Source organism: Glycine soja, chromosome 14 (genome assembly GCF_004193775.1).
Source record: "Glycine soja cultivar W05 chromosome 14, ASM419377v2, whole genome shotgun sequence".
Taxonomy (NCBI): Eukaryota; Viridiplantae; Streptophyta; class Magnoliopsida; order Fabales; family Fabaceae; genus Glycine; species Glycine soja.
Genome location: NC_041015.1, coordinates 2748008 through 2771501, shown reverse-complemented (window position 1 = coordinate 2771501; position 23494 = coordinate 2748008). Strand labels below are relative to the sequence as shown.

General features: G+C 35.4%; 4 protein-coding genes across 4 annotated transcripts; 1 reads left to right on the top strand and 3 right to left on the bottom strand.

Moving 5' to 3' along the window:
• Nucleotides 1-542: 542 nt before the first annotated feature.
• Nucleotides 543-8660, bottom strand: LOC114385312. Its single transcript, XM_028345334.1, has 9 exons — nucleotides 8401-8660; nucleotides 8219-8310; nucleotides 8066-8137; nucleotides 7848-7954; nucleotides 7632-7687; nucleotides 6925-7099; nucleotides 3925-4008; nucleotides 1959-2249; nucleotides 543-1601 (listed from the first exon to the last, which is right to left on the bottom strand). The coding sequence occupies exons 1-9, from the start codon at nucleotides 8569-8571 to the stop codon at nucleotides 751-753; spliced, it is 1899 nt and encodes a 632-aa protein (XP_028201135.1). The 5' UTR covers nucleotides 8572-8660; the 3' UTR covers nucleotides 543-750.
• A 798-nt stretch (nucleotides 8661-9458) lies between these two features.
• Nucleotides 9459-14506, bottom strand: LOC114383132 (dihydropyrimidinase-like). The gene is made up of 13 exons (XM_028342733.1): nucleotides 14240-14506; nucleotides 13750-13887; nucleotides 13587-13638; nucleotides 12842-13111; nucleotides 12511-12722; nucleotides 11940-12060; nucleotides 11158-11245; nucleotides 10965-11043; nucleotides 10705-10792; nucleotides 10572-10612; nucleotides 10413-10465; nucleotides 10138-10294; nucleotides 9459-10031 (listed from the first exon to the last, which is right to left on the bottom strand). The coding sequence occupies exons 1-13, from the start codon at nucleotides 14327-14329 to the stop codon at nucleotides 9840-9842; spliced, it is 1581 nt and encodes a 526-aa protein (XP_028198534.1). The 5' UTR covers nucleotides 14330-14506; the 3' UTR covers nucleotides 9459-9839.
• Nucleotides 14507-17444: 2938 nt separating this feature from the next.
• Nucleotides 17445-18183, top strand: LOC114383065 (splicing factor 3B subunit 6-like protein). The gene has a single exon (XM_028342656.1). It carries the CDS (start codon nucleotides 17528-17530, stop codon nucleotides 17900-17902), a length of 375 nt encoding a protein of 124 aa, XP_028198457.1. The 5' UTR covers nucleotides 17445-17527; the 3' UTR covers nucleotides 17903-18183.
• A 615-nt stretch (nucleotides 18184-18798) lies between these two features.
• LOC114383064 (calcium-dependent protein kinase 34-like) lies at nucleotides 18799-23203 on the bottom strand. The gene is made up of 8 exons (XM_028342655.1): nucleotides 22298-23203; nucleotides 21162-21305; nucleotides 20891-21043; nucleotides 20626-20741; nucleotides 20048-20215; nucleotides 19805-19932; nucleotides 19597-19696; nucleotides 18799-19243 (listed from the first exon to the last, which is right to left on the bottom strand). The coding sequence occupies exons 1-8, from the start codon at nucleotides 22980-22982 to the stop codon at nucleotides 19148-19150; spliced, it is 1590 nt and encodes a 529-aa protein (XP_028198456.1). The 5' UTR covers nucleotides 22983-23203; the 3' UTR covers nucleotides 18799-19147.
• Between the last annotated feature and the right edge of the window lie 291 nt (nucleotides 23204-23494).

Sequence of the window (23494 nt, the reverse complement as noted above, 5' to 3'; positions counted from 1 at the left end):
ATCGTAATGCATATGCATTTTCGATTTTCCTTTCTATTTAGTTTTGACAAAGTGCATCGCCATTTAAGCATTGACGTATGTTAGCAACGGGAAGTTGTACTGCTATATAGCGTCGTAGATTTGTGTTAAAACCAGTAGTACAAAGTTGTACTCTTAACGGAACACAGATCAATTCATTACTAATAAAAGTACTTCGGCGTAGTACATCTAAGCCTATAAGTACCAAGCTTGCAAAGCTATATATCCACTTAATCAAATTGGATAAACTCATCAAATTGATAAAACATTGTTCAAAATTCAATGTTCCAGTTCAGGCAAAGACATTTCCAAAATATGTGAAGGTAGAGGGTTCTACAGGGTAGTCCTGAGACCACATGAAGCAGATTCAGAATACAAGCATATTTGCTTGTGACCTTTTATGTGACTCAGCTCATGTGTTTTCAGGTCACCCATGCCGAACTTTTCTCTACCACGATACAGCATTGGCATCCAATTCCAATCTATTGCGAATGCACTCAGCACAAATGAAAATGGAGCAAGGGTAAAAGAATGTTGAATGAAATTCCTATTGCATGAATGTGGTTCAGGTAATTAAGCTACAGGATTATCCATGTTTGTGGAATAGCATATTTTAAGGCTAGGCACCTGTTATCTTATAGGTACCATACCTTATAAAATAAATCAAACAAATAAGCATAAAAATAAATAGCATGGATTAAATCTTGACAAGAACTAAGCAGTAAGTATAAATTAAACTATAATACTTACAGAAGACTCAATGACTAGTAGCTCTTCTTCTGTAAGTTTCTTCCGAACTCCGCCTACCATGAGACATCCTTTTCCCCCTTGCAATGGCAATTCATTGTTTAATTCACTAAATTCTTTGGTCTCCCTCATCTTCTTGACAGTTGAATTATCAAGTTGCAGAAGGTCTAAAGAGGCATCTCTCTTGGAACCATGTGGGATCAATTTCCAATTCTCTTCCTTTTCTGATACTTGATTCTGTTTCTCATCAACGATAATGTCAGCAGCAGGAAGACAACAAGATGATACTTGATTCTGTTTTTCATCATCAATAATGTTAAGAACAGGAAGACAACCAGATGACCCAACAGCACGGGGCAACATGCCAATTGGACACGGGTTCCATGATTTTGCCAAAGTCCAAGTCTGTGATTTTTCGGTGTCACAATCCATTGCCATTGGTTTTTTATTTTTCATTATCTGTTGTTTAACTAACTCTAGCTTTTTAGCTGCTTCGAGCATGGATTCCTCAAATTGGAAAATGTTCTTTGAAGTCAATAAAGGGCTTTCATCATCTGCACTCTCTAAATTGGACAAACTAATAAGAGAGAACTTTCGAACTTTCTCCATCAAGTAGCTGTCGTTCATCAGCTCTGCAAGCTGAAGTGCTGAATCCACAAGCTGCTTGTTGCAAAGTTGTGATACTAGAAGACATCTACGAAGAAGTTCATGCAAAACTCTTTTTGGCATATTTGCTGCCGCAGAAGGAACTTTACTGAGAATTCCAACAAGCCATGCAAACAAAGAAGAAAGCCTAAACTCAGTTCTCGAGTGTGAAACCCCCATATTTGGGTTATCTACAAAAATTAAAAAAGAAAACACACTATGAGAACAATAATGAAGAAACTAAGCATAATCCCAAACCGAAATGAAGGACAAAAGAATTTTTAAAACTCAATATCTGACTTCACGTTGGCTCAAGGTAGAAGAAATTCTAAAGGGAATCCAATCGGAAAAGACTTTCCATTAGTAGTGCATTTAAAAAGCCCTAGAAAGTATCTGGCATTTAATAAGTAAATAAATGGGGCATCGAATGACAAAAGCACACAAGAAAAATACATCCCAAGTACCCCAAAACAAACAGATATTAAATTTCAACCAGAAACTATACATAATGAAAAGGGATACTGTAGAAGGAAAGAATTGCTACCAACCTTCTTTATACTTCATATCTTCCTGACTCTCAATCATATCAAGGACTTCCTTAAGAAGGTTCAGAAGTAATTCTGGTTCCTTATTGCACAATTTGAGTATGACAAGCATCCAATCAGCCAAAACATTCTGAGTGGTTAGACCAATTGAAGCATCATCTGCATTCTCTTCCAACTCGGAGGAACTTAAAGCTTTCAACAAATACTCCAACAACACAGAAACAATCTCTTTGGAAAAGGAGGAATATAACCGAAGAACATATTTCAAGATCTTCGTAATTTGTTTCTTAGATCCTGAAAGTATCACGATTCACTAGAAATTAGTACATGAATACCCTGAAACATTAATTAAAGCTGAAGCTCTAAAACAAATTATTTCAGTTTCACTTATTTTTTATAGTAAAATAAAAATATCCAATATCTCAGATTAGGAATCTCTCATTTATTTGGTCAATCAGCTTTAAGGAAACCCAACACTTGAGTTTTTAATGAAAGAAAAAATAGAAACATAAAAATATGAAATGGCCAAGAATCCTCTTAAAGCAGAACAACCACAATAAAGAAAGAAAGAACACCCACTAAAAAGGTAAACCAATCTCTTAGCATAATCAACATAGGAACTCTCAAAAACCAACCTGTGATTTAAACCCAACAAATTGGCCAAGAAAACAGTATCCTGTAAGAGAGGTTAAGTAGACACAATTGGTGTTGCATCCTTTCTTTTCTCTTTTATTTTTTGTTATGTGGCCTTTAGACACAATTTACTTCTCTTTTAAAGGATGCCTTGCCCTTCATCCCTCTGCACACCCTCTCCCTTTTACACACGCGCACGCACATAAAGGTATTTTTATGGTTTACACCCTCTCCACCTTGACTTGAATCCCTTGAGCCATTTTGTTTTCATCTTTTAGTAGTGGATGCTCGATCAGCTTCGAGTGTCAACTAACACTTCCGATACCAACTAAACCCAAACAATATTTGAACTTTACTGATGGAAGAGCCTTTGTCATTACGTTTGCTGCTGAATTATCAGAAGTAGCAATCATCTCTACCAACACATCACCTCGTGTTATGACATCATGAATGAAGTGCATACTTAATCAATATGCTTTGTCCTCTCATGATATATCTAGTTCTTGGTTATAGCTCTACCTCCAAGCATGAAAACATAACTAGTCAATGATCTCCTACAATCAAGATCACCTGCAAAGTCCGAGTCACAAAATCCAGTGACATGACTATGAACTTCATTTATTCCTCTGCCAAATACCAATCCCATGTCAATTGAACCCTTCAAATATTTAAGAATTCACTTCACAGCTTGTCAATGAGCCTTCCCTGGATTAGCCATATAATGACTCACAACACTCACTGCATGTGCAATATGGTCTGGTACAAACCATGGCATACATCAGGCTTCCAATCGTATTAGAGTAAAGTACTCGAGACATAAACTCTTCCTCCTCTTATGTTTATGGTGGCATTTTTTTAGATAACTTAAAATGAACCGTAAAAGGAGTACTAACTGCCTCTGCATTGTGCATTCCAAATCTCTCTAGAACTTTCTCAATATAGCTCTTTTGAGATAAGCACAATCTTCCAGCATTCCAAATTGTTTTATGGTTTAGTTAATGTAAAACACTCATACAAATGGTTAAGGATGAGAGTGTTTTTGTGCCTATAATTATTTAGCTCGTTTTTTAGTATATATATGTGCAAGGGATTTGTAACATTTAATTCATTCAGATAAAACATAAGGATACAAATCCTTAAGAGAGCACACATGTGAGAGATAAAAAATTCATAGAGAATTCTTCTTTGTAATTTTGTTCTTTTCTTATTAAAGAGGTTCTTCTTTAGTTTTGCACAGTATGAATTTCTATGTCTGGGACAGTTTTTCCCAACAGGTATACTAAACAAACACAACAAATAAGTTTTATTGTAATAAGAAATATGAACAAAATGATACCTCTGGTTCGTGATGTTTGACTCTTGCCAACTATAAGAGACAAAAGCTTATTACGCCCAAAAAGCAATTCGCCATGCTTGACCCCTTTAAAAGAGAAAAAACACATCATAAGAATTGTAGGAAAAAATGCAGTTGAATTTCATCTTACCAACAAAATCACCCACACAGTCTAGACTTAGAATACATTTGAATAAGATACTACACCAAACCAATAACTCTACATCCATTAATAATTGAAAAATGCCTTGACACGTGTTACCATTACCATAATACTACATAAATTCATCCTTATATTCAAAGTGAAGTACGGTGCTCATGTTAAGGAGAATGAATGGGAAAAGATAAAATAAGCCACAGGCAGAAATATAAGTTGACATACAGTTTTTTATTTCTTTTTTTTTCTCAGGGACCGGGGATAAAATGTAATTATATAGCAATAAACAAAAAAAGTACAATTCAATCACCAACTACATGGAAAGTATATCACATTCTGAAAAAGAACAAAAAGAAGCATGGACCCCATTGTTTCTTCAATTTTTTCAAAATATTTCTTATTTCTGATGGGGGGAGGGAAATTGGATAGAGAGTGGAGACAAGAATGGAAGGAGGCCTAATTAGGTTATCAAGAAGAAGAAAAAAACTAGATCCAAAAGACTAATAATGTGCAACCTAAAGACAGAAGACAGGCTGTCAAGCTCCACATTATAATGGGCCAAAGGATTTCCAACCATCAAATTTTCAAATTGGGCTTTCAACATTAAATTACATGCTTTCAAATTGGGCTTCAGCAATAAATGGATCCAATGGATCCAGGGCTGTCTTAAATCTGCCTCGGTATCCATTTTGGTAAATGGTAGTCCTACTCCACAATTTTCTCCGCAAAGAGGTCTTAGACAAGGTGACCCACTAGCACCTTTGTTGTTTAACATTGTTGCGGAAGGCCTAACTGGACTCATGAGAGAAGCAATCCACAAGAAGCTATTCACTGCATTTGCTGTGGGGAAAGACAACATTCCAGTCAGCATTTTACAATATGCTGACGACACTATATTTTTTGGGGAGACTACACTGCAAAATATCAAGGCAATCAAAGCGATCCTGCGGAGTTTTGAACTTGCCTCTGGACTTAAAATAAACTTTGCAAAGAGCTGCTTTATGGCATTTGGAAAATCTGACCAGTGGACTAAAGAAGCAGCTGATTACTTCAATTGCAGTATTATGACCTTGCCTTTTATTTATCTGGGCATCCCTATTGGGGCAAACCCAAGGCATAATGAGCTGTGGGATCCAGTTGTTAGAAAGTGTGAGAGAAAGCTATCTACATGGAAACAAAGATGTCTATCCTTTGGGGGGAGAGTGACCCTTATACAGTCCACCCTATCATCTATCCCAATCTATTTTCTTTCTTTTTTCAGGTTACCTAGCAAAACAGCGGTGAAACTGATCAAAATTCAGCGAAGGTTCCTATGGGGAGGAGGTTCGGATCAAAGGAAGATAGCATGGATGAAATGGGAATCAGTTTGCTTACCAAAAGAAAAGGGAGGGCTGGGTATAAAAGATGTTAGGACTTTCAACAAAGCATTACTTGGAAAATGGCGGTGGGATATGCTTCACCAAAACAAAGAGCTATGGGCCAGAATATTGGAGTCCAAGTATGGCGGGTGGAGATCATTGCTTGAAGGAAAAAGAGACACTAATGAATCACTGTGGTGTCAGGGCCTAAAGGCGGTACTTCAAGAAAATCAGCTGAATAATGTTCTGCAAACTGGATCAACATGGAAAGTGGGGAGTGGGGATAAAATCAAATTTTGGGAGGACTGCTGGTCTAGTCATGGAGTAGCATTAATGCTGAAATATCCTAGGTTGTATCAGAACTCGCGCCAGCAGCATAGACTCATTTAGCAAGTGGGTAGTTTTTCTGAAACAAAATGGGAATGGAATTTTGCATGGGGAAGGCCTTTATTTGACAACGAAGTCGACTCTGCTGTCGAATTTATGCGGGAGATTTCTCAGGTGGTAGTCCAGCAACAAGTCCCTGACTTCTGGGTGTGGAAGCATGAGCCTAATGGTCATTACTCTACAAGGAGTGCTTGTAAACTGCTGCAGGGAGATTCAGAGGATGAAAATCAGGATGGGGCACTTCATGACCTATGGATGCTAAAGATACCAGCTAAGGTTTCATTCTTTGCTTGGAGGCTAATTAGAGATCGTTTACCGACTAAAGCTAACCTACGGAGGAGACAGGTAGAGCTGGAAGACAGCATGTGCCCTTTCTGCAGAAATAAGGAGGAGGATGCATCTCATATTTTTTGACTGCAGAACAACACAACCTTTGTGGTGGGAATCCCAATCATGGGTTCAAACCTTGGGGGTGCACTCTATAATTCCAAGACAACACTTTATGCAGCATGTCAATGGGAGGCCTGGAACAAAGACATACAATAGATGGAAGAGCTGGTGGATAACCCTGACTTGGTCGATTTGGCAGCAAAGGAATATGGTCATCTTCCGAAACGAACCATTCAATGGAGCCAAGCTGCTGGAGGGTGCACTGTTTCTGCTCTGGACATGGCTCAGAGCTAAGGAGAAAGACTTTTCTATACACTTTAACCAGTGGTCTAGCAACCTAATAGATGTTTTCTGTAATTAGGATAGCAAGCCGGCTGAGGGTTATGTACATGTATCTAATATTAATTAATCTGGATTCTATCAGCTTGTAGTCAGCCTGATCATTGAATCCAGTAGTAAATCTAGAACTATGCTGTATCTTTAGTACCTCTGGTACTTCTATTTATATATATCTACCTTTGCTGACCAAAAAAAAAAAAACATGCTTTCCCATGTGCACAAGTTTGATGTACATAAATAAAACAGAAAATAGGAAAACACAAAATAGAAGTCTTAATGAATAGGTGGAAGGAAGGTATTTGACTCAAAATAAACAAGTGCAAGACAATGATTAAAGCCCCAATATGATCAAAATGAGCAAAGCTTACAGACGTTTTGCTTTTAGTAGTGAGGAACTAGACTGGGCACTCCCATTGACTTTCAAGCAGATAGCTAATTCACGAATCCTAGACTTAATTTCTTTGTTGACTTTTGCTATTCCTTCACCATGAAAAGGAATTGCTTTGCTCTGAGGTTCCCAATAATAAGATTTTAACCAACCAAGTGCCTGAAATTATTAGCAAAACATCATATGAGTTTGGGGAGTGGGCTAAACATAATCAGTGTGACGGGAATAGCCATACATGTTAAGAACTTACGAAGAAATTGCCCATATTCAAATAGCTAAATCCACAAAAGAAAACCAGGATGCTTTCCATTTTTCTTTCCAGTTACATTTTAACAACAAACTGAAATTTCATCAGAACGAAAAATGAATGTACAACAGTAAGAGAGTAATCTAAAAATTATTACAAATAGAAAAAAATAATTTTTCTGTTGCAAAATAGCATAGATTTCAGTGACTACCATGCATGCACTCTGTCCTTTGATACCATTAACAGAGAAACATGATTTCTGTTTCATATATTAAAAAATGTTAGACACAGACTTTGGGAAAAAAAAGTTCAGTCTAATAATTTCCTGAATGCTAAGAATGTAACCCCAACCAAGGACCACACACACTTGCTAAGAATTTAATTACAAAAAAGAAAAAAGATTGTTGAGACAGATGATCAAACAAACCGCGAAATGAGTCATACCTTAACAGAAGCACTACGAACAATCTTAAGCGAAGGAAGCTCACGATGTGATCCCTCTGCAATTACAGCAATATATAAGACAAAAAGCACGGCACTGTAAACACAATAAAACAAGCAACTAAGTGAACTTCTTTGACTACTATGAAGATCATGTCTCATTCTATACCAGCACAACAAAAACAATAACTAACGGGAGTCAAAAGGAAACTTGTTCACCGTGGCGAATATCAATCAGCATGCGCGGAATACCAATCGCATCAGCTGCCACTGCTATCGACGCCACTTCTTTCTTGCGTGTCTTCTCAACAACACCATTCACAAGCCTTGAAAAAGCAAAACAATTATACTTTAAAATGGAAAAATTAAAAAAAAAAAAAATTATTAGTGAGAAGAAGAAAAAACATAAAAAAAGGTATAGCGACCACTGAGCAAACCTCATGATGGCCATACAATACAGCATAGCAAGCATCTCCTCTGAAAGAGAAGCGTCATTCCATTGATCATGTCTACAATTAAATCAAACAAAATTGCTGATTGTGATATACATAGTACATGCATAGATACATAAGGAAAGGAGTTAGGGTTACCTGAAAGAGGGGTCTTTGAGTTGAATTTCGATGATGGAAGTAGTGACTTCGATGAGAACTGGCAAGGAACCTCGACTTCGCCATGCGGATATCTGAAAGAGCAGAACATATGGTTAGGATAGGTTTGCAGTTACAGTACTATGTCTATCTATATTATGAATTTGTATGGTTAAGAAAGTTACTCGTTTGAGAGCGGAGTAAACAGAGTGAGGAGAATCGGAGAAGAGAGCATTTTTAACGAAGAGCCACTCATCCCAGTTCAACCAAGGGACCAATCTATGTGCGCTTGATGATGATGACTCTGTAACCATCTTCGCATCTTCTTCGAACCCTAATAACAATGCCTGCTCCATCTCGAACGTGCTTCCACTCTGCTCTGAGTGAAACGCCAAAGCCTCTGAGTTCCAGGGTTTTGGGCTGTAGTCGTAAAAGTAAGAACCTTTTCTTTTCAGAAAATAATTTTTTAATTTATTTTTATCTTCTGTTCTTGTTTTCTAAAATAATTTCTATTTCCGATTTTTTACCATTTAAAAAATAAGTTTAAGCGAATTAAATTAAAGTTTAATCCTGGTCTAACTCTAATTGAGTACAGGTATTTGAGTTGTTATAAATTCCTGAGTCTTTAATTTCTCTACAGATAAACAATAATAAAATTTTAATTTATTTTTTGGCTTCTATGCAAACATTTTTTATTTTTTATGATTTAGTGCTTATATCTTTTATTTTATAACAGTTTTACACTATTAGAAAACTAACAACAAGGATTAAAACATAAAATTTCTATTGCAGAAAAAAAAAATCATAATTTTTTTAGATATAGAGACTTAATTCATCCTAACTTGAAATTGTTTCAATTTAAGAAGAGATTTTTCATTCATTTAAATCCTGAATATACAATTGCATTTAAGAGAATTGTTTTGTTGTTAACTCAGGGTGAGACAAATTGAAGGATCCAGATTAATTAAACAGAGAAAATATATTTAGATTGAAAACTTATTTTCTGTTTTCAATAGAAATTGGATGCAATCAGACGAATGCCATACAGCAGGTTCAGTTCTTTAGGTTTACCAAGATATACGGTGAACCAGGGAGTCAATTCAAGGCACATTTTATGTTGGTGCTACCCAAATGTATACACTACACTACATTACAATATTTCTAATACTAATTTCAATCATCATCTATGGAACTGAATAAGAATGCTCATGCAAATATTCTCGCAAAATTGACCATAACGCAATCCAATCCAATAAATTCCATGTGGTTTATAGCTATTATACTTTGGATCTTCATACTTTACTGTTTTCTTAGAATACGAGACTGACACATTACATAACCTTCTTGAGTGGTCATGATACTAATATCTTCTTACATATAACTACTTTGAGTGGTCATTTTGTTCTCACATTACATACCCTCCACTGGGATTTTTGTGGTAGCTAAAATTATTGTTTATTTTTCTCCAATTGCTTTTGACACAATCTATACAATTGTACATTAGTGGAAAAGGTAAAACGAAATATATTTATTTTTCTTTATTTGTACAGAACTGGATTAACATCTTGGTTTTTCCACTCTGTCAAATGTTGAAATTTGACTAAAAAAGGATTTCAGAAATTTTCTAAGTGCTGGCTTTGGCTCGCTTTACTGGGGCCTGAAGGGAATTTAGATAAATGGCGTCCTTTTTGTCCAGTCCATCAAACAGATAACTAAAAGGTGGCATTTGGATGTATCTCCCAGTGCCAGGAGTGACCTTTAGTTCATTATTTTCCCAAACAACTCTTCCTCCTGCAATAGTCACTTCAATTTTTCCCTGAGAAAAATAAAAACTTTGAATCTTGATATTGAATGACAAGCCTTCAATTGTTGAACAATACACAAACAATCATATAATGAACAGATTATAGTTAAACCGGTACCTTTCCTCTTCTTCCCTCGTAGACATTTGTGTCCAGTCTGGAGTGGTGAGACTTTGCACTCATCTCAAAGCTCGAATTTGGATTCAGGATGATAATATCTGCATCAGATCCTGGGAGAACAGCTCCTTTCCTTGGATATATATTGAAGATTTTAGCACTGAAATGATTGTAGAAATAAAAAACATCAGTAATACTTTTGGCATCTTTACCAAAAAGCTTTTTTATTTCCATAAGAACTAGAAGCTAATTTGCACTTTGATTAACTGAATATATACCATTCAGTGCTTGTTATCCTGACATAGTCAGTGACAGATATTTGGCCAGATTCCTGTGAGATATATAAACCGTAAGTTCTAGCTAAAAGGTTACCCTCTTCACCATTTTACCCCGACCTAAACAGAAAGGGAGGGCTAAGCTGGAAGTTGACATCTTACCACCATGATATCCCATACCAAATGCATTCTTTCTTCAATACCTACAGGTTGCATTGTATATCAGTAAGGAAACATTTCAAAATCAGCAAGAATGCATTTAGGCCACAAATATCCAAGACTTTCATGTGATTACCATTGACACCATTAGGCATTTTCCGGAAGTCATCGATTCCACGAGCTTTTTGGGTGGAATTAAAGGCACAATGATCAGTTCCTACCAGCTGCAAATTTCAAAAAGGTATCCTTTGGTCAAATAAACAAGCTAAGTAAAACGAATAAAATTGAGCTGAGGGAAGCTTGAAGGGTGTATTTCATAGCTGAGACTATCCTGAGAAACTCAAACCCTCATCTTTAATTGGTTATTGAACCTAAGCCTGAATCATAATGTGAAACCTGCAAAACGCCGGTTGAAAGGGCAGCTTGAAGGGCCTTATCATGTCCTCGTTTCCTAATAGGGGGGCTCATGACATACCTGAAACATGAGAATGAATAAGGCTTATATGTTCTTAAAATTTAAGGCAATAAAAGAACAACAATAAAAAAATAAAAAATAAATAAAAACATTGAAACAAGTGAAGGCACTTGCTTTGCTGCAATCTCAAAGTCAGGATGCCAAAGCCAAGATTCATCAAGGGCTAACCCAGAGGCAATAGGCTCTCCAATTACCCTTTGTCCTGCAGCACAATAACAGGTTACCTTATTATTGCAAAAACTGAGTTATCAAGGAACAATAATACTTAAAATATCACAGTGGAAATATGTAAAGATCCTTTTGTTTATCTTCATTGAGATTCAGTTCATCAGTGATTTTTTTTTAGGACTGCATGGAAAGAGGGAAAGTACACCTAGGGATAGGATAAGTACTCCTCCAAATAAGAGAAGTACTAAACAAGGAGATAGGAAAAAATAAAAACAAAGCAGCAAGGAAATCCAGTCTCTCTTGTGTATCAAAAATAGAATCTTCCTCTGGAAGCTCTTGTCACGAGTATAAAATACAGAGAAAAAGGATACATAAGTAACTGTAAACAGTAAAAAAAAAAATCACAAGACAGCAATCAAAATTAAGTCTCAGACTCTCAATTAAGTTCAAGTGATTTGAGTTGTCCTCAGTTTCTACACCTATGATAGAGTAGAGACAACAGTAAAACACGAATGGATTTATAAATTGCTCTCAAGTTAACCAATGTATGGATGTTATAAATTCAACCAAAATGTCTTCCTTTTGCATTTCTCCCTCAAAAAGATTGCAAAAGTATTAGTTTTTCTTCAAAAGTATTTCTAATTTTATATGCTATAAATCATCTACCTTCTCTTAATGAATGCATACATTAATAAAAATTGAGACTAACACTAGAAATATTAATGGACCTGCTTTCCGGGCTTTCGCAATTTCTTCCATTGCGTCAATGCTCATTACATGAACCACATATAAAGGAGTATTCACAAAATCTGCTAAGCGAATGGCACGAGCAGTTGCCTCTCCTTCCAACTACACAGATAACAAAGTCAAATGGGAGAATTTCCTATAAATCACACAGACAGACATTTAAACTTTGCAGTGATCACAAAATATAAGAGAACAAAACATGTAATCAAGATGATAAAATACTGGCTAAACGTGGTTACTGAGTTTATCATAACAGATGAAAGCTGAACACAACAAATGTCAAACTAGGGTGGTCACAAGCAAGCAAAATTTGATAGTAGCAGCTTAAAACAGTTAATTTGTCTAAAGTACAGCATCTAAATCCAATTCATTATGCAGGGAGCCTACTAAGTTGAAAAGGGAAATTTAAAATATGAGGAGTACAAATCACATTCACATATGCTATAGGTTGGTCAGACAACGAAGAAGATGGAAGGAAACAAAAAAATGTCCAATATTTTCATTCCATTATTCTGCAAATTCTTTACTAAAAGAACAATATTGAGAAATTACCACTGCAGGCCTTGAAAGAGCATGCCCCTCAGGACCAGTTATTCCAAGTTCTATCATTTTCCGTTGCCCTTCATACACAGCATCTCCATTTTCTGCATGGACCATGGCTACGGCACCAAGAGACTTGCATTTTTTAAATCCTTCCAGAAGAAGCTCATCATTGATCATAAGAATTCCTTTGTATGCCATGAAAAACTTAAAAGAGTTTATCCCTGCAATTACAAAACATAGACGTACTACCTGAATTAATTTCTTACAACTCACCCAAAGGGTTACTACCACCTAATCAACCAAATTATCAAAATGCAGCAAGGAAATAATAAATAACAACCTTTATCCTTAACCATGAGCTCCATTTCTCTCGAAACAGTTTCATCCCATTTGGTAATAACCATATGAAAACCATAATCCATGCAAGACTTCTTTGCCTTCTTTTCATAGTCTTCAAAACCAGCTGTCAAACTCCCATTAAGTGGTATAACGAAGTCAATGTGCATTGTTGTCCCACCAGCCAATGCTGCCGCCTGACCACTGAAGAAGTCATCAACCGTTGCAGTAAAACCAACATCCATATCTAGATGGGTGTGAGGATCAATGCCACCTGATCAGTTAACAAAAGGAGCATTCATAGAGTCTATCAGGCACATAATAATAACAACAATAATAATGATGACGATGATAAATTAATTTTCATGAACTTTTACATTGTTTACCAATTAGAAATATTCCACTTATGATCTTTTAAATTAGTTATTATAAAAATCATTAAACTTAGCATACATGGCAATGAGTTGCTCCCCACTTATATATATTATTTTTGTCAAATTGTTAGTCAACATGGCATGAAGTTTACAAAATTGGACATTTATGAAGTCCGATATAGGGTGGTCCGATGCTATCTTAAATTTGAGATTGAGACAATAGGATAAAAAATATGTATACTATCCACACATTCTAATTTATTTATTTTTATCCATTGGAGTGAAAGATAGGTACGAGGGAGTTTACACAAACTCATGCATTCTAATTTAATCTAACAATAATAGGTGATGAAATATAATTGAATAGGTTGAAACCTGGCATGACATATTTGCCGGTGGCATCAATGACAGTGACGTCATCTCCTACCTGGGAATGGAAATGAATCATACATTAGAAAGCAGAAAGTAACAAAAACGCAAGGTGTTAGAAAGCAAATTAAGCTCTGTTACTGCTAGGGGGTTTCAATTCATCAAATACCCTGATGTTAGGATTAACTGCAACAATGATGCCATCTTCCACGTAAACATCAGCAATCTGGTGGTGCTGAGCATTCACAACCGTGCCACCCTTGATCAACAGCTTGGATGATGGAATTTCAGTTCCCACATCACAAAACTAAATCATTCGAAGAAGAAAATCATGAATTAAGCATAGAACTATTGGAAATAAAAATCTCAGTTCAGTAATCAGTACTAATGATCATAGCCAGTTAAAACACTTAAGAATCGAAGCTCTAACTCTTTGATAACGTAGAACGGGATAAGTAAATTAGTTGAGCAAAAGTCAACACAGAAGAGAAGTAAATCAGTGTAACGGATTCTACACTGACATCCACTTACCATTTTTGTATGTACAGTTTGTTGACTTTTACTATAACTAACTTAAAAATCATATTTATTCTGATTAAAATTTTGTTAGTGCATAATTAAAATATGTAGGAAAACGAAGATAAGATAGAGAAGTGAACCTGGCTGGATTGTGAAAGTGAAGAGGTAATGATAATGAAGATGGTAAGAGAGAAGATATGAAGGAATTGTGATGTGATACTGAACTGCATACTGTTCCGACCAGACACACTCAACTCAAGAGTCGGAGTTGTTATCTCAGTCAACGAGGAGCCTGTTCTGTTTGGATCGCAGCTGGAAAGAATAAAAAATAAGTTGCAATGGCGGTGCAATAATGGAACACTTCAGTTAAAGATAAGTTTTTTTTCTTCTTCTTTGATGGCTTATATGGTGAGAAGTTTGTTTATTTTATCCGGAACAGACTTCTCATTCTCAGATGAATCTTTTCTCCACAAAATTAAAGGTAAGTTTTTTATTTATTTCATGTTTTAAAATTTTCCTATAGCAGTTTTTGTGTCTTTTTAAAATATTAGATATTTAACATATTTTTCTATATATGATATGAAAAAACTGTTCTAGCTCTATTAGGAAAGATACTGTGTTAACTATAATCTCATTCATCTAAGGATTGAGTTAATTAACTATAGTGACCAACAAACAAATACTTAGTCTGAGTGGAATTAAATCCAATCCTATTTAAAATATAAGTTCGACAAAATCTCCTTTTGATATAATATAGATTTTTTTACCAATATCTCTCCAGTTCTCTCTAGACACTTGACATAATGCAAGGGACTCGCTTAACGTATTTATTTTTTACTTTTTGGACACTTGCATTTGGTACATCAGTTTTGTATATGGGTAGCATTAGATGGCCAAAATTCATTGCAACATTAGGAATATTATTTATTTATAACTTTATATTGGTTTGTAGGCTATCAATGAGAATAATGAATTGTTCTTAAAAACTTGCTAGTGCGCTAATTGTGTCATTTTCCCTTTAAGTATATCATTCTCTTACTCTCTGTTCATTACCGTGTAGGCTTTGAGCATCACCACTCATTACTTGATCTGTTTATGGTGTGTTCGTTTTGCCTTGTTAGTGTCCTATGACTCCATTCAACATGCTCTTGTTTGTATCTAATTCAATAATTGAAGCCTTGTCATGTAATATAAACACTCAAACTGAAAGCAAGCAAGTAAAGCAAAAGTTTCTGATATCCTTTTAGTCAATTTTCAACATTTTAATAGGGGGAGGAACAAAGACGTATGTTAATCCAATTTGTTGTTTAAATAAAGTAAAATATGTATATTACGATAGATAATTGATATGATTCATATTACCTTTTTCACTCATGTAAGTACATTGCTTGTTGTCTAAAGCTCTCGAAGAAAAAGAGACAATAGCTATAATAAGATATTGTACAATATGTAGCAAATCTGACTAGCTATATAAGTTGTTGGTCAGCTTTCTATCAAACTTGTTTGATCTACATTTGCATAAATATTTTACGAGTCATGGATCCCTAGTGCTTTGACAGCATGCCATTGATTTGAAAATCAAAGTAGTGGCTATGGTGGGCCTAATACAACAGTTTGTGTAAGTTAGAATCCTCTTTTTCCCCTGCATGGTAATAACCAACAAATGAATTAGAAATTGTATTGCCTAATCAGACACTAGATATGGCAAGTATAGAAATGGCAAACATAAATTGAAAATAACACATGTGAGAACAAAATGATATAGAAGTTGAAATAGACTTCTAATAGTAATTTGTGCATCTCTCCCCCTCTAATCACTCAGAAAAAGGTACTCTTTTGTGACAAGTTGAAACTCCGACCATGAAATTTGAAGTAGTAATAAACATATTTTTGTTAATGAAACTAAAGAAAGAAAATAGTATCACCATGACAACATGATCCTCATGAGCATGAGAATGAGTATGACCGCAAACATGATGATGATGATGAGAAGCTCGACCATGATTGGCATTAAAAAAGTCCCTTTTACTCCCAAGACTTTCCTTCTGATTTCAATCAGATTGGTCTTTTGATGCCTTTTGTTTTCACGAGCTTGAGTGAACATAACTGCATTTTGGACCCACCCTCCAAATTGTGGCACAGACATCACAGGAGGTCTATTCTGCACAACGATAATATTAGTTAATACCTTTATTGTTGCAGAGTTTGTTTAGAGGGATAATTGGAACTTTTATCTTGAAGCTGTATTGGTTAATACACTCATTATTAATGCACCCTAACCATTTCAAAATATGATTTATTAAATAATCATAGCTTCAAGGAGGGGATCAACAGAATTAACTTGTTTGTGGATATGAAATCTTGTGATTAGAGTAAAAGTAGGACAAAAAAATGTGGTTGTCTACTTACTACTTTTCTTCTGTTATGAGCTTGTGCAAATTAGAGCATGATGTTGTCCAAGTTTAGGGAAAATATGATGGTTATTATTCTAAAACAGAAAGGTTCTATTTAGTGTTTTTTCCCTACTTATTTACTTAAGAAAAGTTGTTTATTTTTAAAAACAATTTTTTTTAGATATTGTGTCCCATGAATTATGGTGACTTGTGTTGGATTCTTAAATAAATGTAATATAAGTAAAAGTAATAAAAGAAAAAGTTATATATTAAATAATATATGTGTTGAAGTTGGGATAGATATTAACCTGACCAGCAGTAAAAAAAAAAAGATGATATTAAACTAACCAAACTTATATTCATTTTCATAAAATTTTATGTACTCAAATTTATATCCAGAGGCTGTCAAGAAAATTTTATATCCAGAGAATAATTTCTCTTCATGTACCCATCAAATACAAATCAATTTTTCATCCTATTCGAGTTGTTTGTGAAGAGAATAATTATATTTCAATACCCATTATTTACCAATAAAATTAAATTAGATATCCTGTAAGGCCCATCATTAAATTAGTTTTGATAATTAATATGATTTTTTTTATTAATCTAACATTATTATAGTATAATGAAACCAAATTAAAATCAAAACTATAATTTTAGTATAAAAAAGCTTTATAACCTTAACTAATTAAAAATCATCACAAATATAATTTTTAAAAATATTTATTATAAAAAATAAAAAAAATTAACTAATAATACATTTTTTTTCTTTATACGGCCAATGCAAAGATTATTTAGTTTATCTTTTTTTAAGAATAATACACCCATTTACTTCAGTTCAATTAAATGAGCTAAATCATTAATGGATTGTTTAGTCTATAAAAAATGAAATCTTAAATTTAAACAAGTGGGTCCTTCAAGGACACTATAAATAAACCGAGCCCAACCCAAACAGAAAACAAATTCAACAGTAAGGTTACTTCTTCTTCTTCTTCTTCTTCTCTCTGGAATTTTCCCTGACTTTTGTGTGCATCGATGGCGGCGATCAGTCTCCGGAAGGGGAACACGCGGCTGCCGCCGGAGGTGAACCGCGTGCTGTACGTTCGGAACCTTCCCTTCAACATCACGAGCGAGGAGATGTACGACATCTTCGGCAAGTACGGCGCCATTCGGCAGATCCGCATCGGCACCAACAAGGACACTCGCGGAACGGCCTTCATCGTCTACGAGGACATCTACGACGCCAAAACCGCCGTCGACCACCTCTCCGGCTTCAACGTCGCCAACCGCTACCTCATCGTTCTCTACTACCAGCAAGCGAAGATGAGCAAGAAGTTCGATCAGAAGAAGAAGGAGGACGAGATCGCGCGCATGCAGGAGAAGTACGGCGTCTCCACCAAAGATAAGTAAATTAAGTACTTCCTTCTCGGAAATGCCTAGGGTTAGGGTTAGGGTTTTCGAGACTCTGTTTGGAGGTTATTTTGTATTCTTATTATTGTTGGAGTTAGTATAAGTGACTATGAATTAATGTTTACGATGCTATCATTATTTGTGAGAATGAAATGAAATATAAATTCATCGGAGATGCAATGCCTTGTGGTTGTTAGTTAGGGGTTTTCGAGAAACTCGTCTCTGTATTTATGTCGTTGTTCGAGTTGCTATTGAATACTAGTATAAACGGTTAGGACCAATTGTGGCGATGTTTCTTCAAGTGCGATTCAGACGTCTTGAGTGAATTGAATTGAACATTGCTTCGAAATGTACAACGTAATTTGTAGTGAATTGAATTAGTGTTAATTTCGTTGATGTTACGTTAGAATCTCGATGCATAGCTGAATTCAGCTTTAGTTTCAAGAGTGGAAAGCTTATATAATGTATTATGGTTTATGCTTCCGTCAGCGTGAGAGAGTTAGCAACGGGAGAGAGGGCAAAAACAGAGAGAGATGAACAAAAAAGAGGGGATGACAAAACAAGGGTAATTTCTTGGTTATTTCTTTTGTTGTATTTTCACAAATCTGAAGTGGGGGGACTCGAACATTGTTGCTCCCAGGTTTTTGTAGGACTTTTCTCTTTTTTAAATTTAGGTTTTTTCGTTCTTTCTCAATGTTCTGTTTACCATCTTTGTATTGAAAGTCTTGAATGAGAATCAATGAAATTTGTTTCTGCAAGTCAAGTGTATGAGGTTCCGTGAGGATTTTTCCTTCTGTTTTCCTAATCTGAATTTTTTTGGTGAGCCTAGTGTAATAAAAAAATATAAACTTAATAATAATAATGAATGTATTTGAACCTACTGTTGAAAAGGAGTCAGTAGATTCAGTCGTAAATAAATAATTCTTTTGATTTGATTCCTAAGTGAGCAGCGATTACAATACAACATTTGTTGCCATGTTTCTCAGCATAAGAAAAAGAAAAGTAAAAACCAAAACCAGCCAATCAAATACCTAGCATATGTTAACATTTCTCAGAGGTTGGTTTAAGTTCTTTTCCCCCTCTAAATTTGTTTGTTTCCCACCTTGACCCATTCCCCACTTATATCCCCTGCCCCCCAATACCATGCACGACACTCCTTGATATCACTCATCAGCATCTGTACCAGGCAAAGACACTGCTTAAAGAGATGATGATGCCTGTTAAATATCTTTGCACAGTCCCCAACTATAATAAGGTTGGGTCACGCCTCTTCTTGGTACCAACTTCTAGGGTTCCTTTGTTCATCATTGCAGCAAACTCATCATAGTTAATTCGGCCATCCTGCACAGACATGCAAGTTTTTCAGAATTTTTCTTAGTGTTGATTCAGATATGCTGTACAGTAGTATGCTAATTGTTAAGCACATATGTGATAGAAAGTTATTTGTATTAATACTAGAGAAGTGTTAGCTACACATTCTTTATTATAGATTGGAATTTAGTGAAAATCACATGATTTTTTGGTCACATGATTTTCTTCTGGGTCTCAATTAATTTAATGAGTTCCATTTTATGATTTTGTAATTTTCAAAAAATTTTAACCATTAAATACTTTAATAGAAAATGTGTTAGCAGGAGGGTGCCAACACTCCATTTAGAACCATGAGTATTTAATTCATCCAGCATAGGACTTACATTATCTGCGTCAACTTCTGAAATGATTTCCTTCATGTCCCTGCCATCATTCATGTTAAACTCGACGAGTGCCTGCTCTAATTCTTCAATTGTAATGTACCTGATTATGACAAAGCAATGAGATTAAAACCTATAACTTAACACCAATCAATTTCCAAAGGAGTGGCTGATATATATTCAATCTAGTTGCTTTTTCTTTTTTCTTTACCCGCTGTTATCTTTGTCAAAGTATTGGAAGGCAGTATAAAGATGATCTTCTTTGTTCATTCGGTTCATGTGCATTGTTGCAGTAATGAATTCATCATAATCTATGGTTCCGTTGCCATCAGCATCTGCCTGTAATATACAGAAGGAAAATAAAGAATATAGTCTTAAGTAATGGCATCTGAGAAATTACTGCTGGGAAGTTATTTTGTCATATGCAGTACTTTGAAAAGGAGAGATAACTTACAGCTTCCATTAATTGCTTAACTTCCTGTTCTGTTAGCTTAGTCCCTTGTTTTGCAAGCCCTTGCTTGAGCTCTTCAATTGTAATGGTTCCACTGTTGTCAGTGTCCATCCCCTTGAACATCTGCTTCAATCCCATGATTTCTTCCTCTGATAGGCAGCCTGCGATTACCTATATTCATATATAGATTTAACATCACATTAATTAATTAAGCATACAAATTTTAATACCACACTATTGCATGAGTCTTGTGATACAGTTTTTTCCTAAACAAGGGCTAGAATAATGTTCGATCTGAACTCGGCCGATGAAATGTAAGATTTGATTTTTAAATTTTAAATTTTAAATTCAAATTCAACTCTACCCTTTTTGCCCAATATGATCTAAACCCGTTCCGGATATCACTCACAAAAGCTCGCAAAAACTGAGCTTGAGTCTGAAATAAATTTCAGTTTTTCTAGCGCAATTTATTATAGTCTGTGACTTGCTTCAGGATAATTAGTTTGTTTTTCCACTTCTAACTAGAATCTCGATAGTGTAATTATGCACGAAGAATGAAGAGAAAGCTAAAATAGCATTACCCTTAGAGCAACTTTCTTGAATTGGTTCATTGCTCTGAACTGTTTGAGCCTATTCAGTACTGCATTGTCAAGAGGTGTATCTGGTGCTTCTCCATCCTCCTTGATCCATGGATGATCTGTTTTTCACAAAATAAAAAAATAAAAAAGACTTTATTAGAATTGCATTGAACCAATTTGTCTGGGCTAAAGTAAAATTAATTTGCAAATCAAGAATTCCTAGTTGAATTCAAGATGTTCATAGAAAGGAAGTCAATATTATACGCACTCAAAACTTCGTAGGACGTCAGCCTCTGCCTGGGATCCGAATGCAACATTTTCCTTACAAGATCTTTTGCTGCAGGGGAAATGGATGGCCATGGATCGCTTGTAAAGTCTATATGGCCTCGTAGGATTGCATTGAATATCCCATTTTCTGATTCTGTCAAACCATATGTTTTGGTTTCAGTTTCAAATTGTGCAGATATACCATCAATTTAAGAAGAATTCTATTTTGTTAATTAAGAAGTAGCTTTAAGATTGAGTAAATGAATACAAACCTGCCCAAAATGGAGGGACACCGCATAGAAGAATGTATAACATGACACCAATACTCCAAATATCAACTTCTGGCCCGTATTTTCTTTTCAAGACCTCAGGTGCAATGTAATATGCACTGCCAACAATGTCCTTAAACATCTCTCCTGTCAAAAGGGATGAATTCCATGTTAGAGTATGCTTCATTCGAATTTGAAGATTGTGTTATCATCCTAAGATTATTTCAAGCAACAAATATATTGATGATTCTGTTCACTTATAGCTTAAGCATTCTCCAAGATATTGATGTTTAATCACACATTCAATCTTATAGCAAATAAACTCTAAATAAAAATCAAAGAGAAGTTCTATTAAAAGGCGGCACTGATGGTATGAGTTCTCTTATCAATATCTGCTACAAAAGTTTTAAATTGGTGTTACGGTGTGATTTTATCGTGATTCTTATATTGTAAAAAACTACGAACAAGTGTAATCAATAAAATCACAGAAATTTCAAATATCTTGTTGGAGACGAAACTGTTTCTTGTAGGATTTCTTACAACATCTCCAATGGAGGTTTTTTTTTTGGAGGGTTTGTTAAGTGAAAAAATTATTCTTTTGCAGTTTCTTTTTTATTGGAGTAAAACTATGTGATAGAGAGAATTTCTTAAAATTAATATTTGTCTCTTCTACAATAAACTATTTATCATCAATAAAAAATATATTTATCTAACTATTTTTTTTCAATGTCATTGTGTTTAATTATTTAATAATTTAAAAATATAAAAGTGAGAGTTTCTTATCATTTGAATGAAATCGTGTATCAATTTCTTACAAATGATATGACATCATGATCATCATAAAAAATAACTTAAAAAATTCAATTAATTCAATTAAGAAATTTTCATTGGTAAAAAACTACATAAGTGTAATCAATACAATCACAGAAATTACAAAAATCTTGAACGAAATTGTAGTCACATAGCGTTTTTTAAAACCTTTATGCATGGTGGAATTTAATTATAAAAAAACATAACAGAAGAGCCAATTATTAGTTCCATGCTAAGCAAATCGTTTCCATGACCCTAGAAAACAAACATGTCATGCACGTTCTTCCACGGAAACTAAACTAGAAGAGAGAAGGGTGAGAAATATTGACCTTGCTTGTAAAAAACAGAGAGACCGAAATCAGTGGCCTTGAGGGGTGCATTTTCATCCTTGTTCAACAGAAGGAAATTCTCAGGCTTAAGATCTCTATGAATGACCCCCATGGAATGGAAAGTGTGAACAATCTGCACAATGGTTCTCAACAAGGAAGCCGCAGCACGTTCAGTGTAATGTCCCTTTGCAATGATACGATCAAAGAGTTCACCCCCAGCACACAACTCCATCACCAAATGAACAGATTGTTTGTCCTCATACACATTAACAAGCTCCACAATGTTAGGTTGCCCTGAGAGATGGTGCATGATTTGCACTTCCCTCTTAACATCCTCTATGTCCTCCTTGTTAACCAATTTTCTCTTGGCAATGGTCTTGCATGCATATTGCTTCCCTGTGCTCTTGTGTGTGCACAAATGTGTCACACCAAACTGCCCTCTCCCCAGCTCTTTCCCCATGCTGTAAGTGCTTTTCACGTCCTCCATCGGCCTTCCAAGCACGGGGCCGATCGCGGGCGGCTTCGAGTGCTTGGAAGGAGGATGGTTGGGCTTAGATGATGGTGGTGGGGTGGTTGCGGGTGCAGTTGTGCCTCCGCCTCCACCTCCATTGTTGTTGTTGGTTGGTTGGTTGGATTCTCCCTTGTCCTCAGTGTCATTGGTGCCACCTGAGCAACAGTTGCCCATGGTGGAATGGAAGGGAGAACAGACAAGGGTAAAGGGGATATGTGGAAAGATATAGGTCAAGGTGGTGTGGTTTGAGGGCTGAACAACAATGTTGTTGTTGTTTTCTGGAGAGAAGGTGTTGACATGAAGAAAAGTGTTTGTTGTTGGGAAAGGAAAAAAAAAATGTCTAAAAAAAAGTATGGGGAAATTTGAAAGGGTGTTAAAAAGGGTTGGGAAGAATATCAGAGGGAGGCATTAATTGGAAAGAGTCTTTGGCGAGTCTCTTGCTTTGAAAGGGTAAGGGTTTTATTCGGACATGGGTGGAGAGGAGTTTTCGGAGAAGGGAATAAAAATGGATTTTGGTCTGTTATGACAGGTCAAAGGATATGGAACAACTCAGTTCAAAGGTTTTGCAAGTTGTTAATCTTATAGTTTTGTTTTTGTAGAAAATTTACTAAGTCTAAAGTGTCTTGATGTTGATGAGCAATTTTCTTGTATATCTTCTTTTCAATTTGAGTCAATACAACTATGCT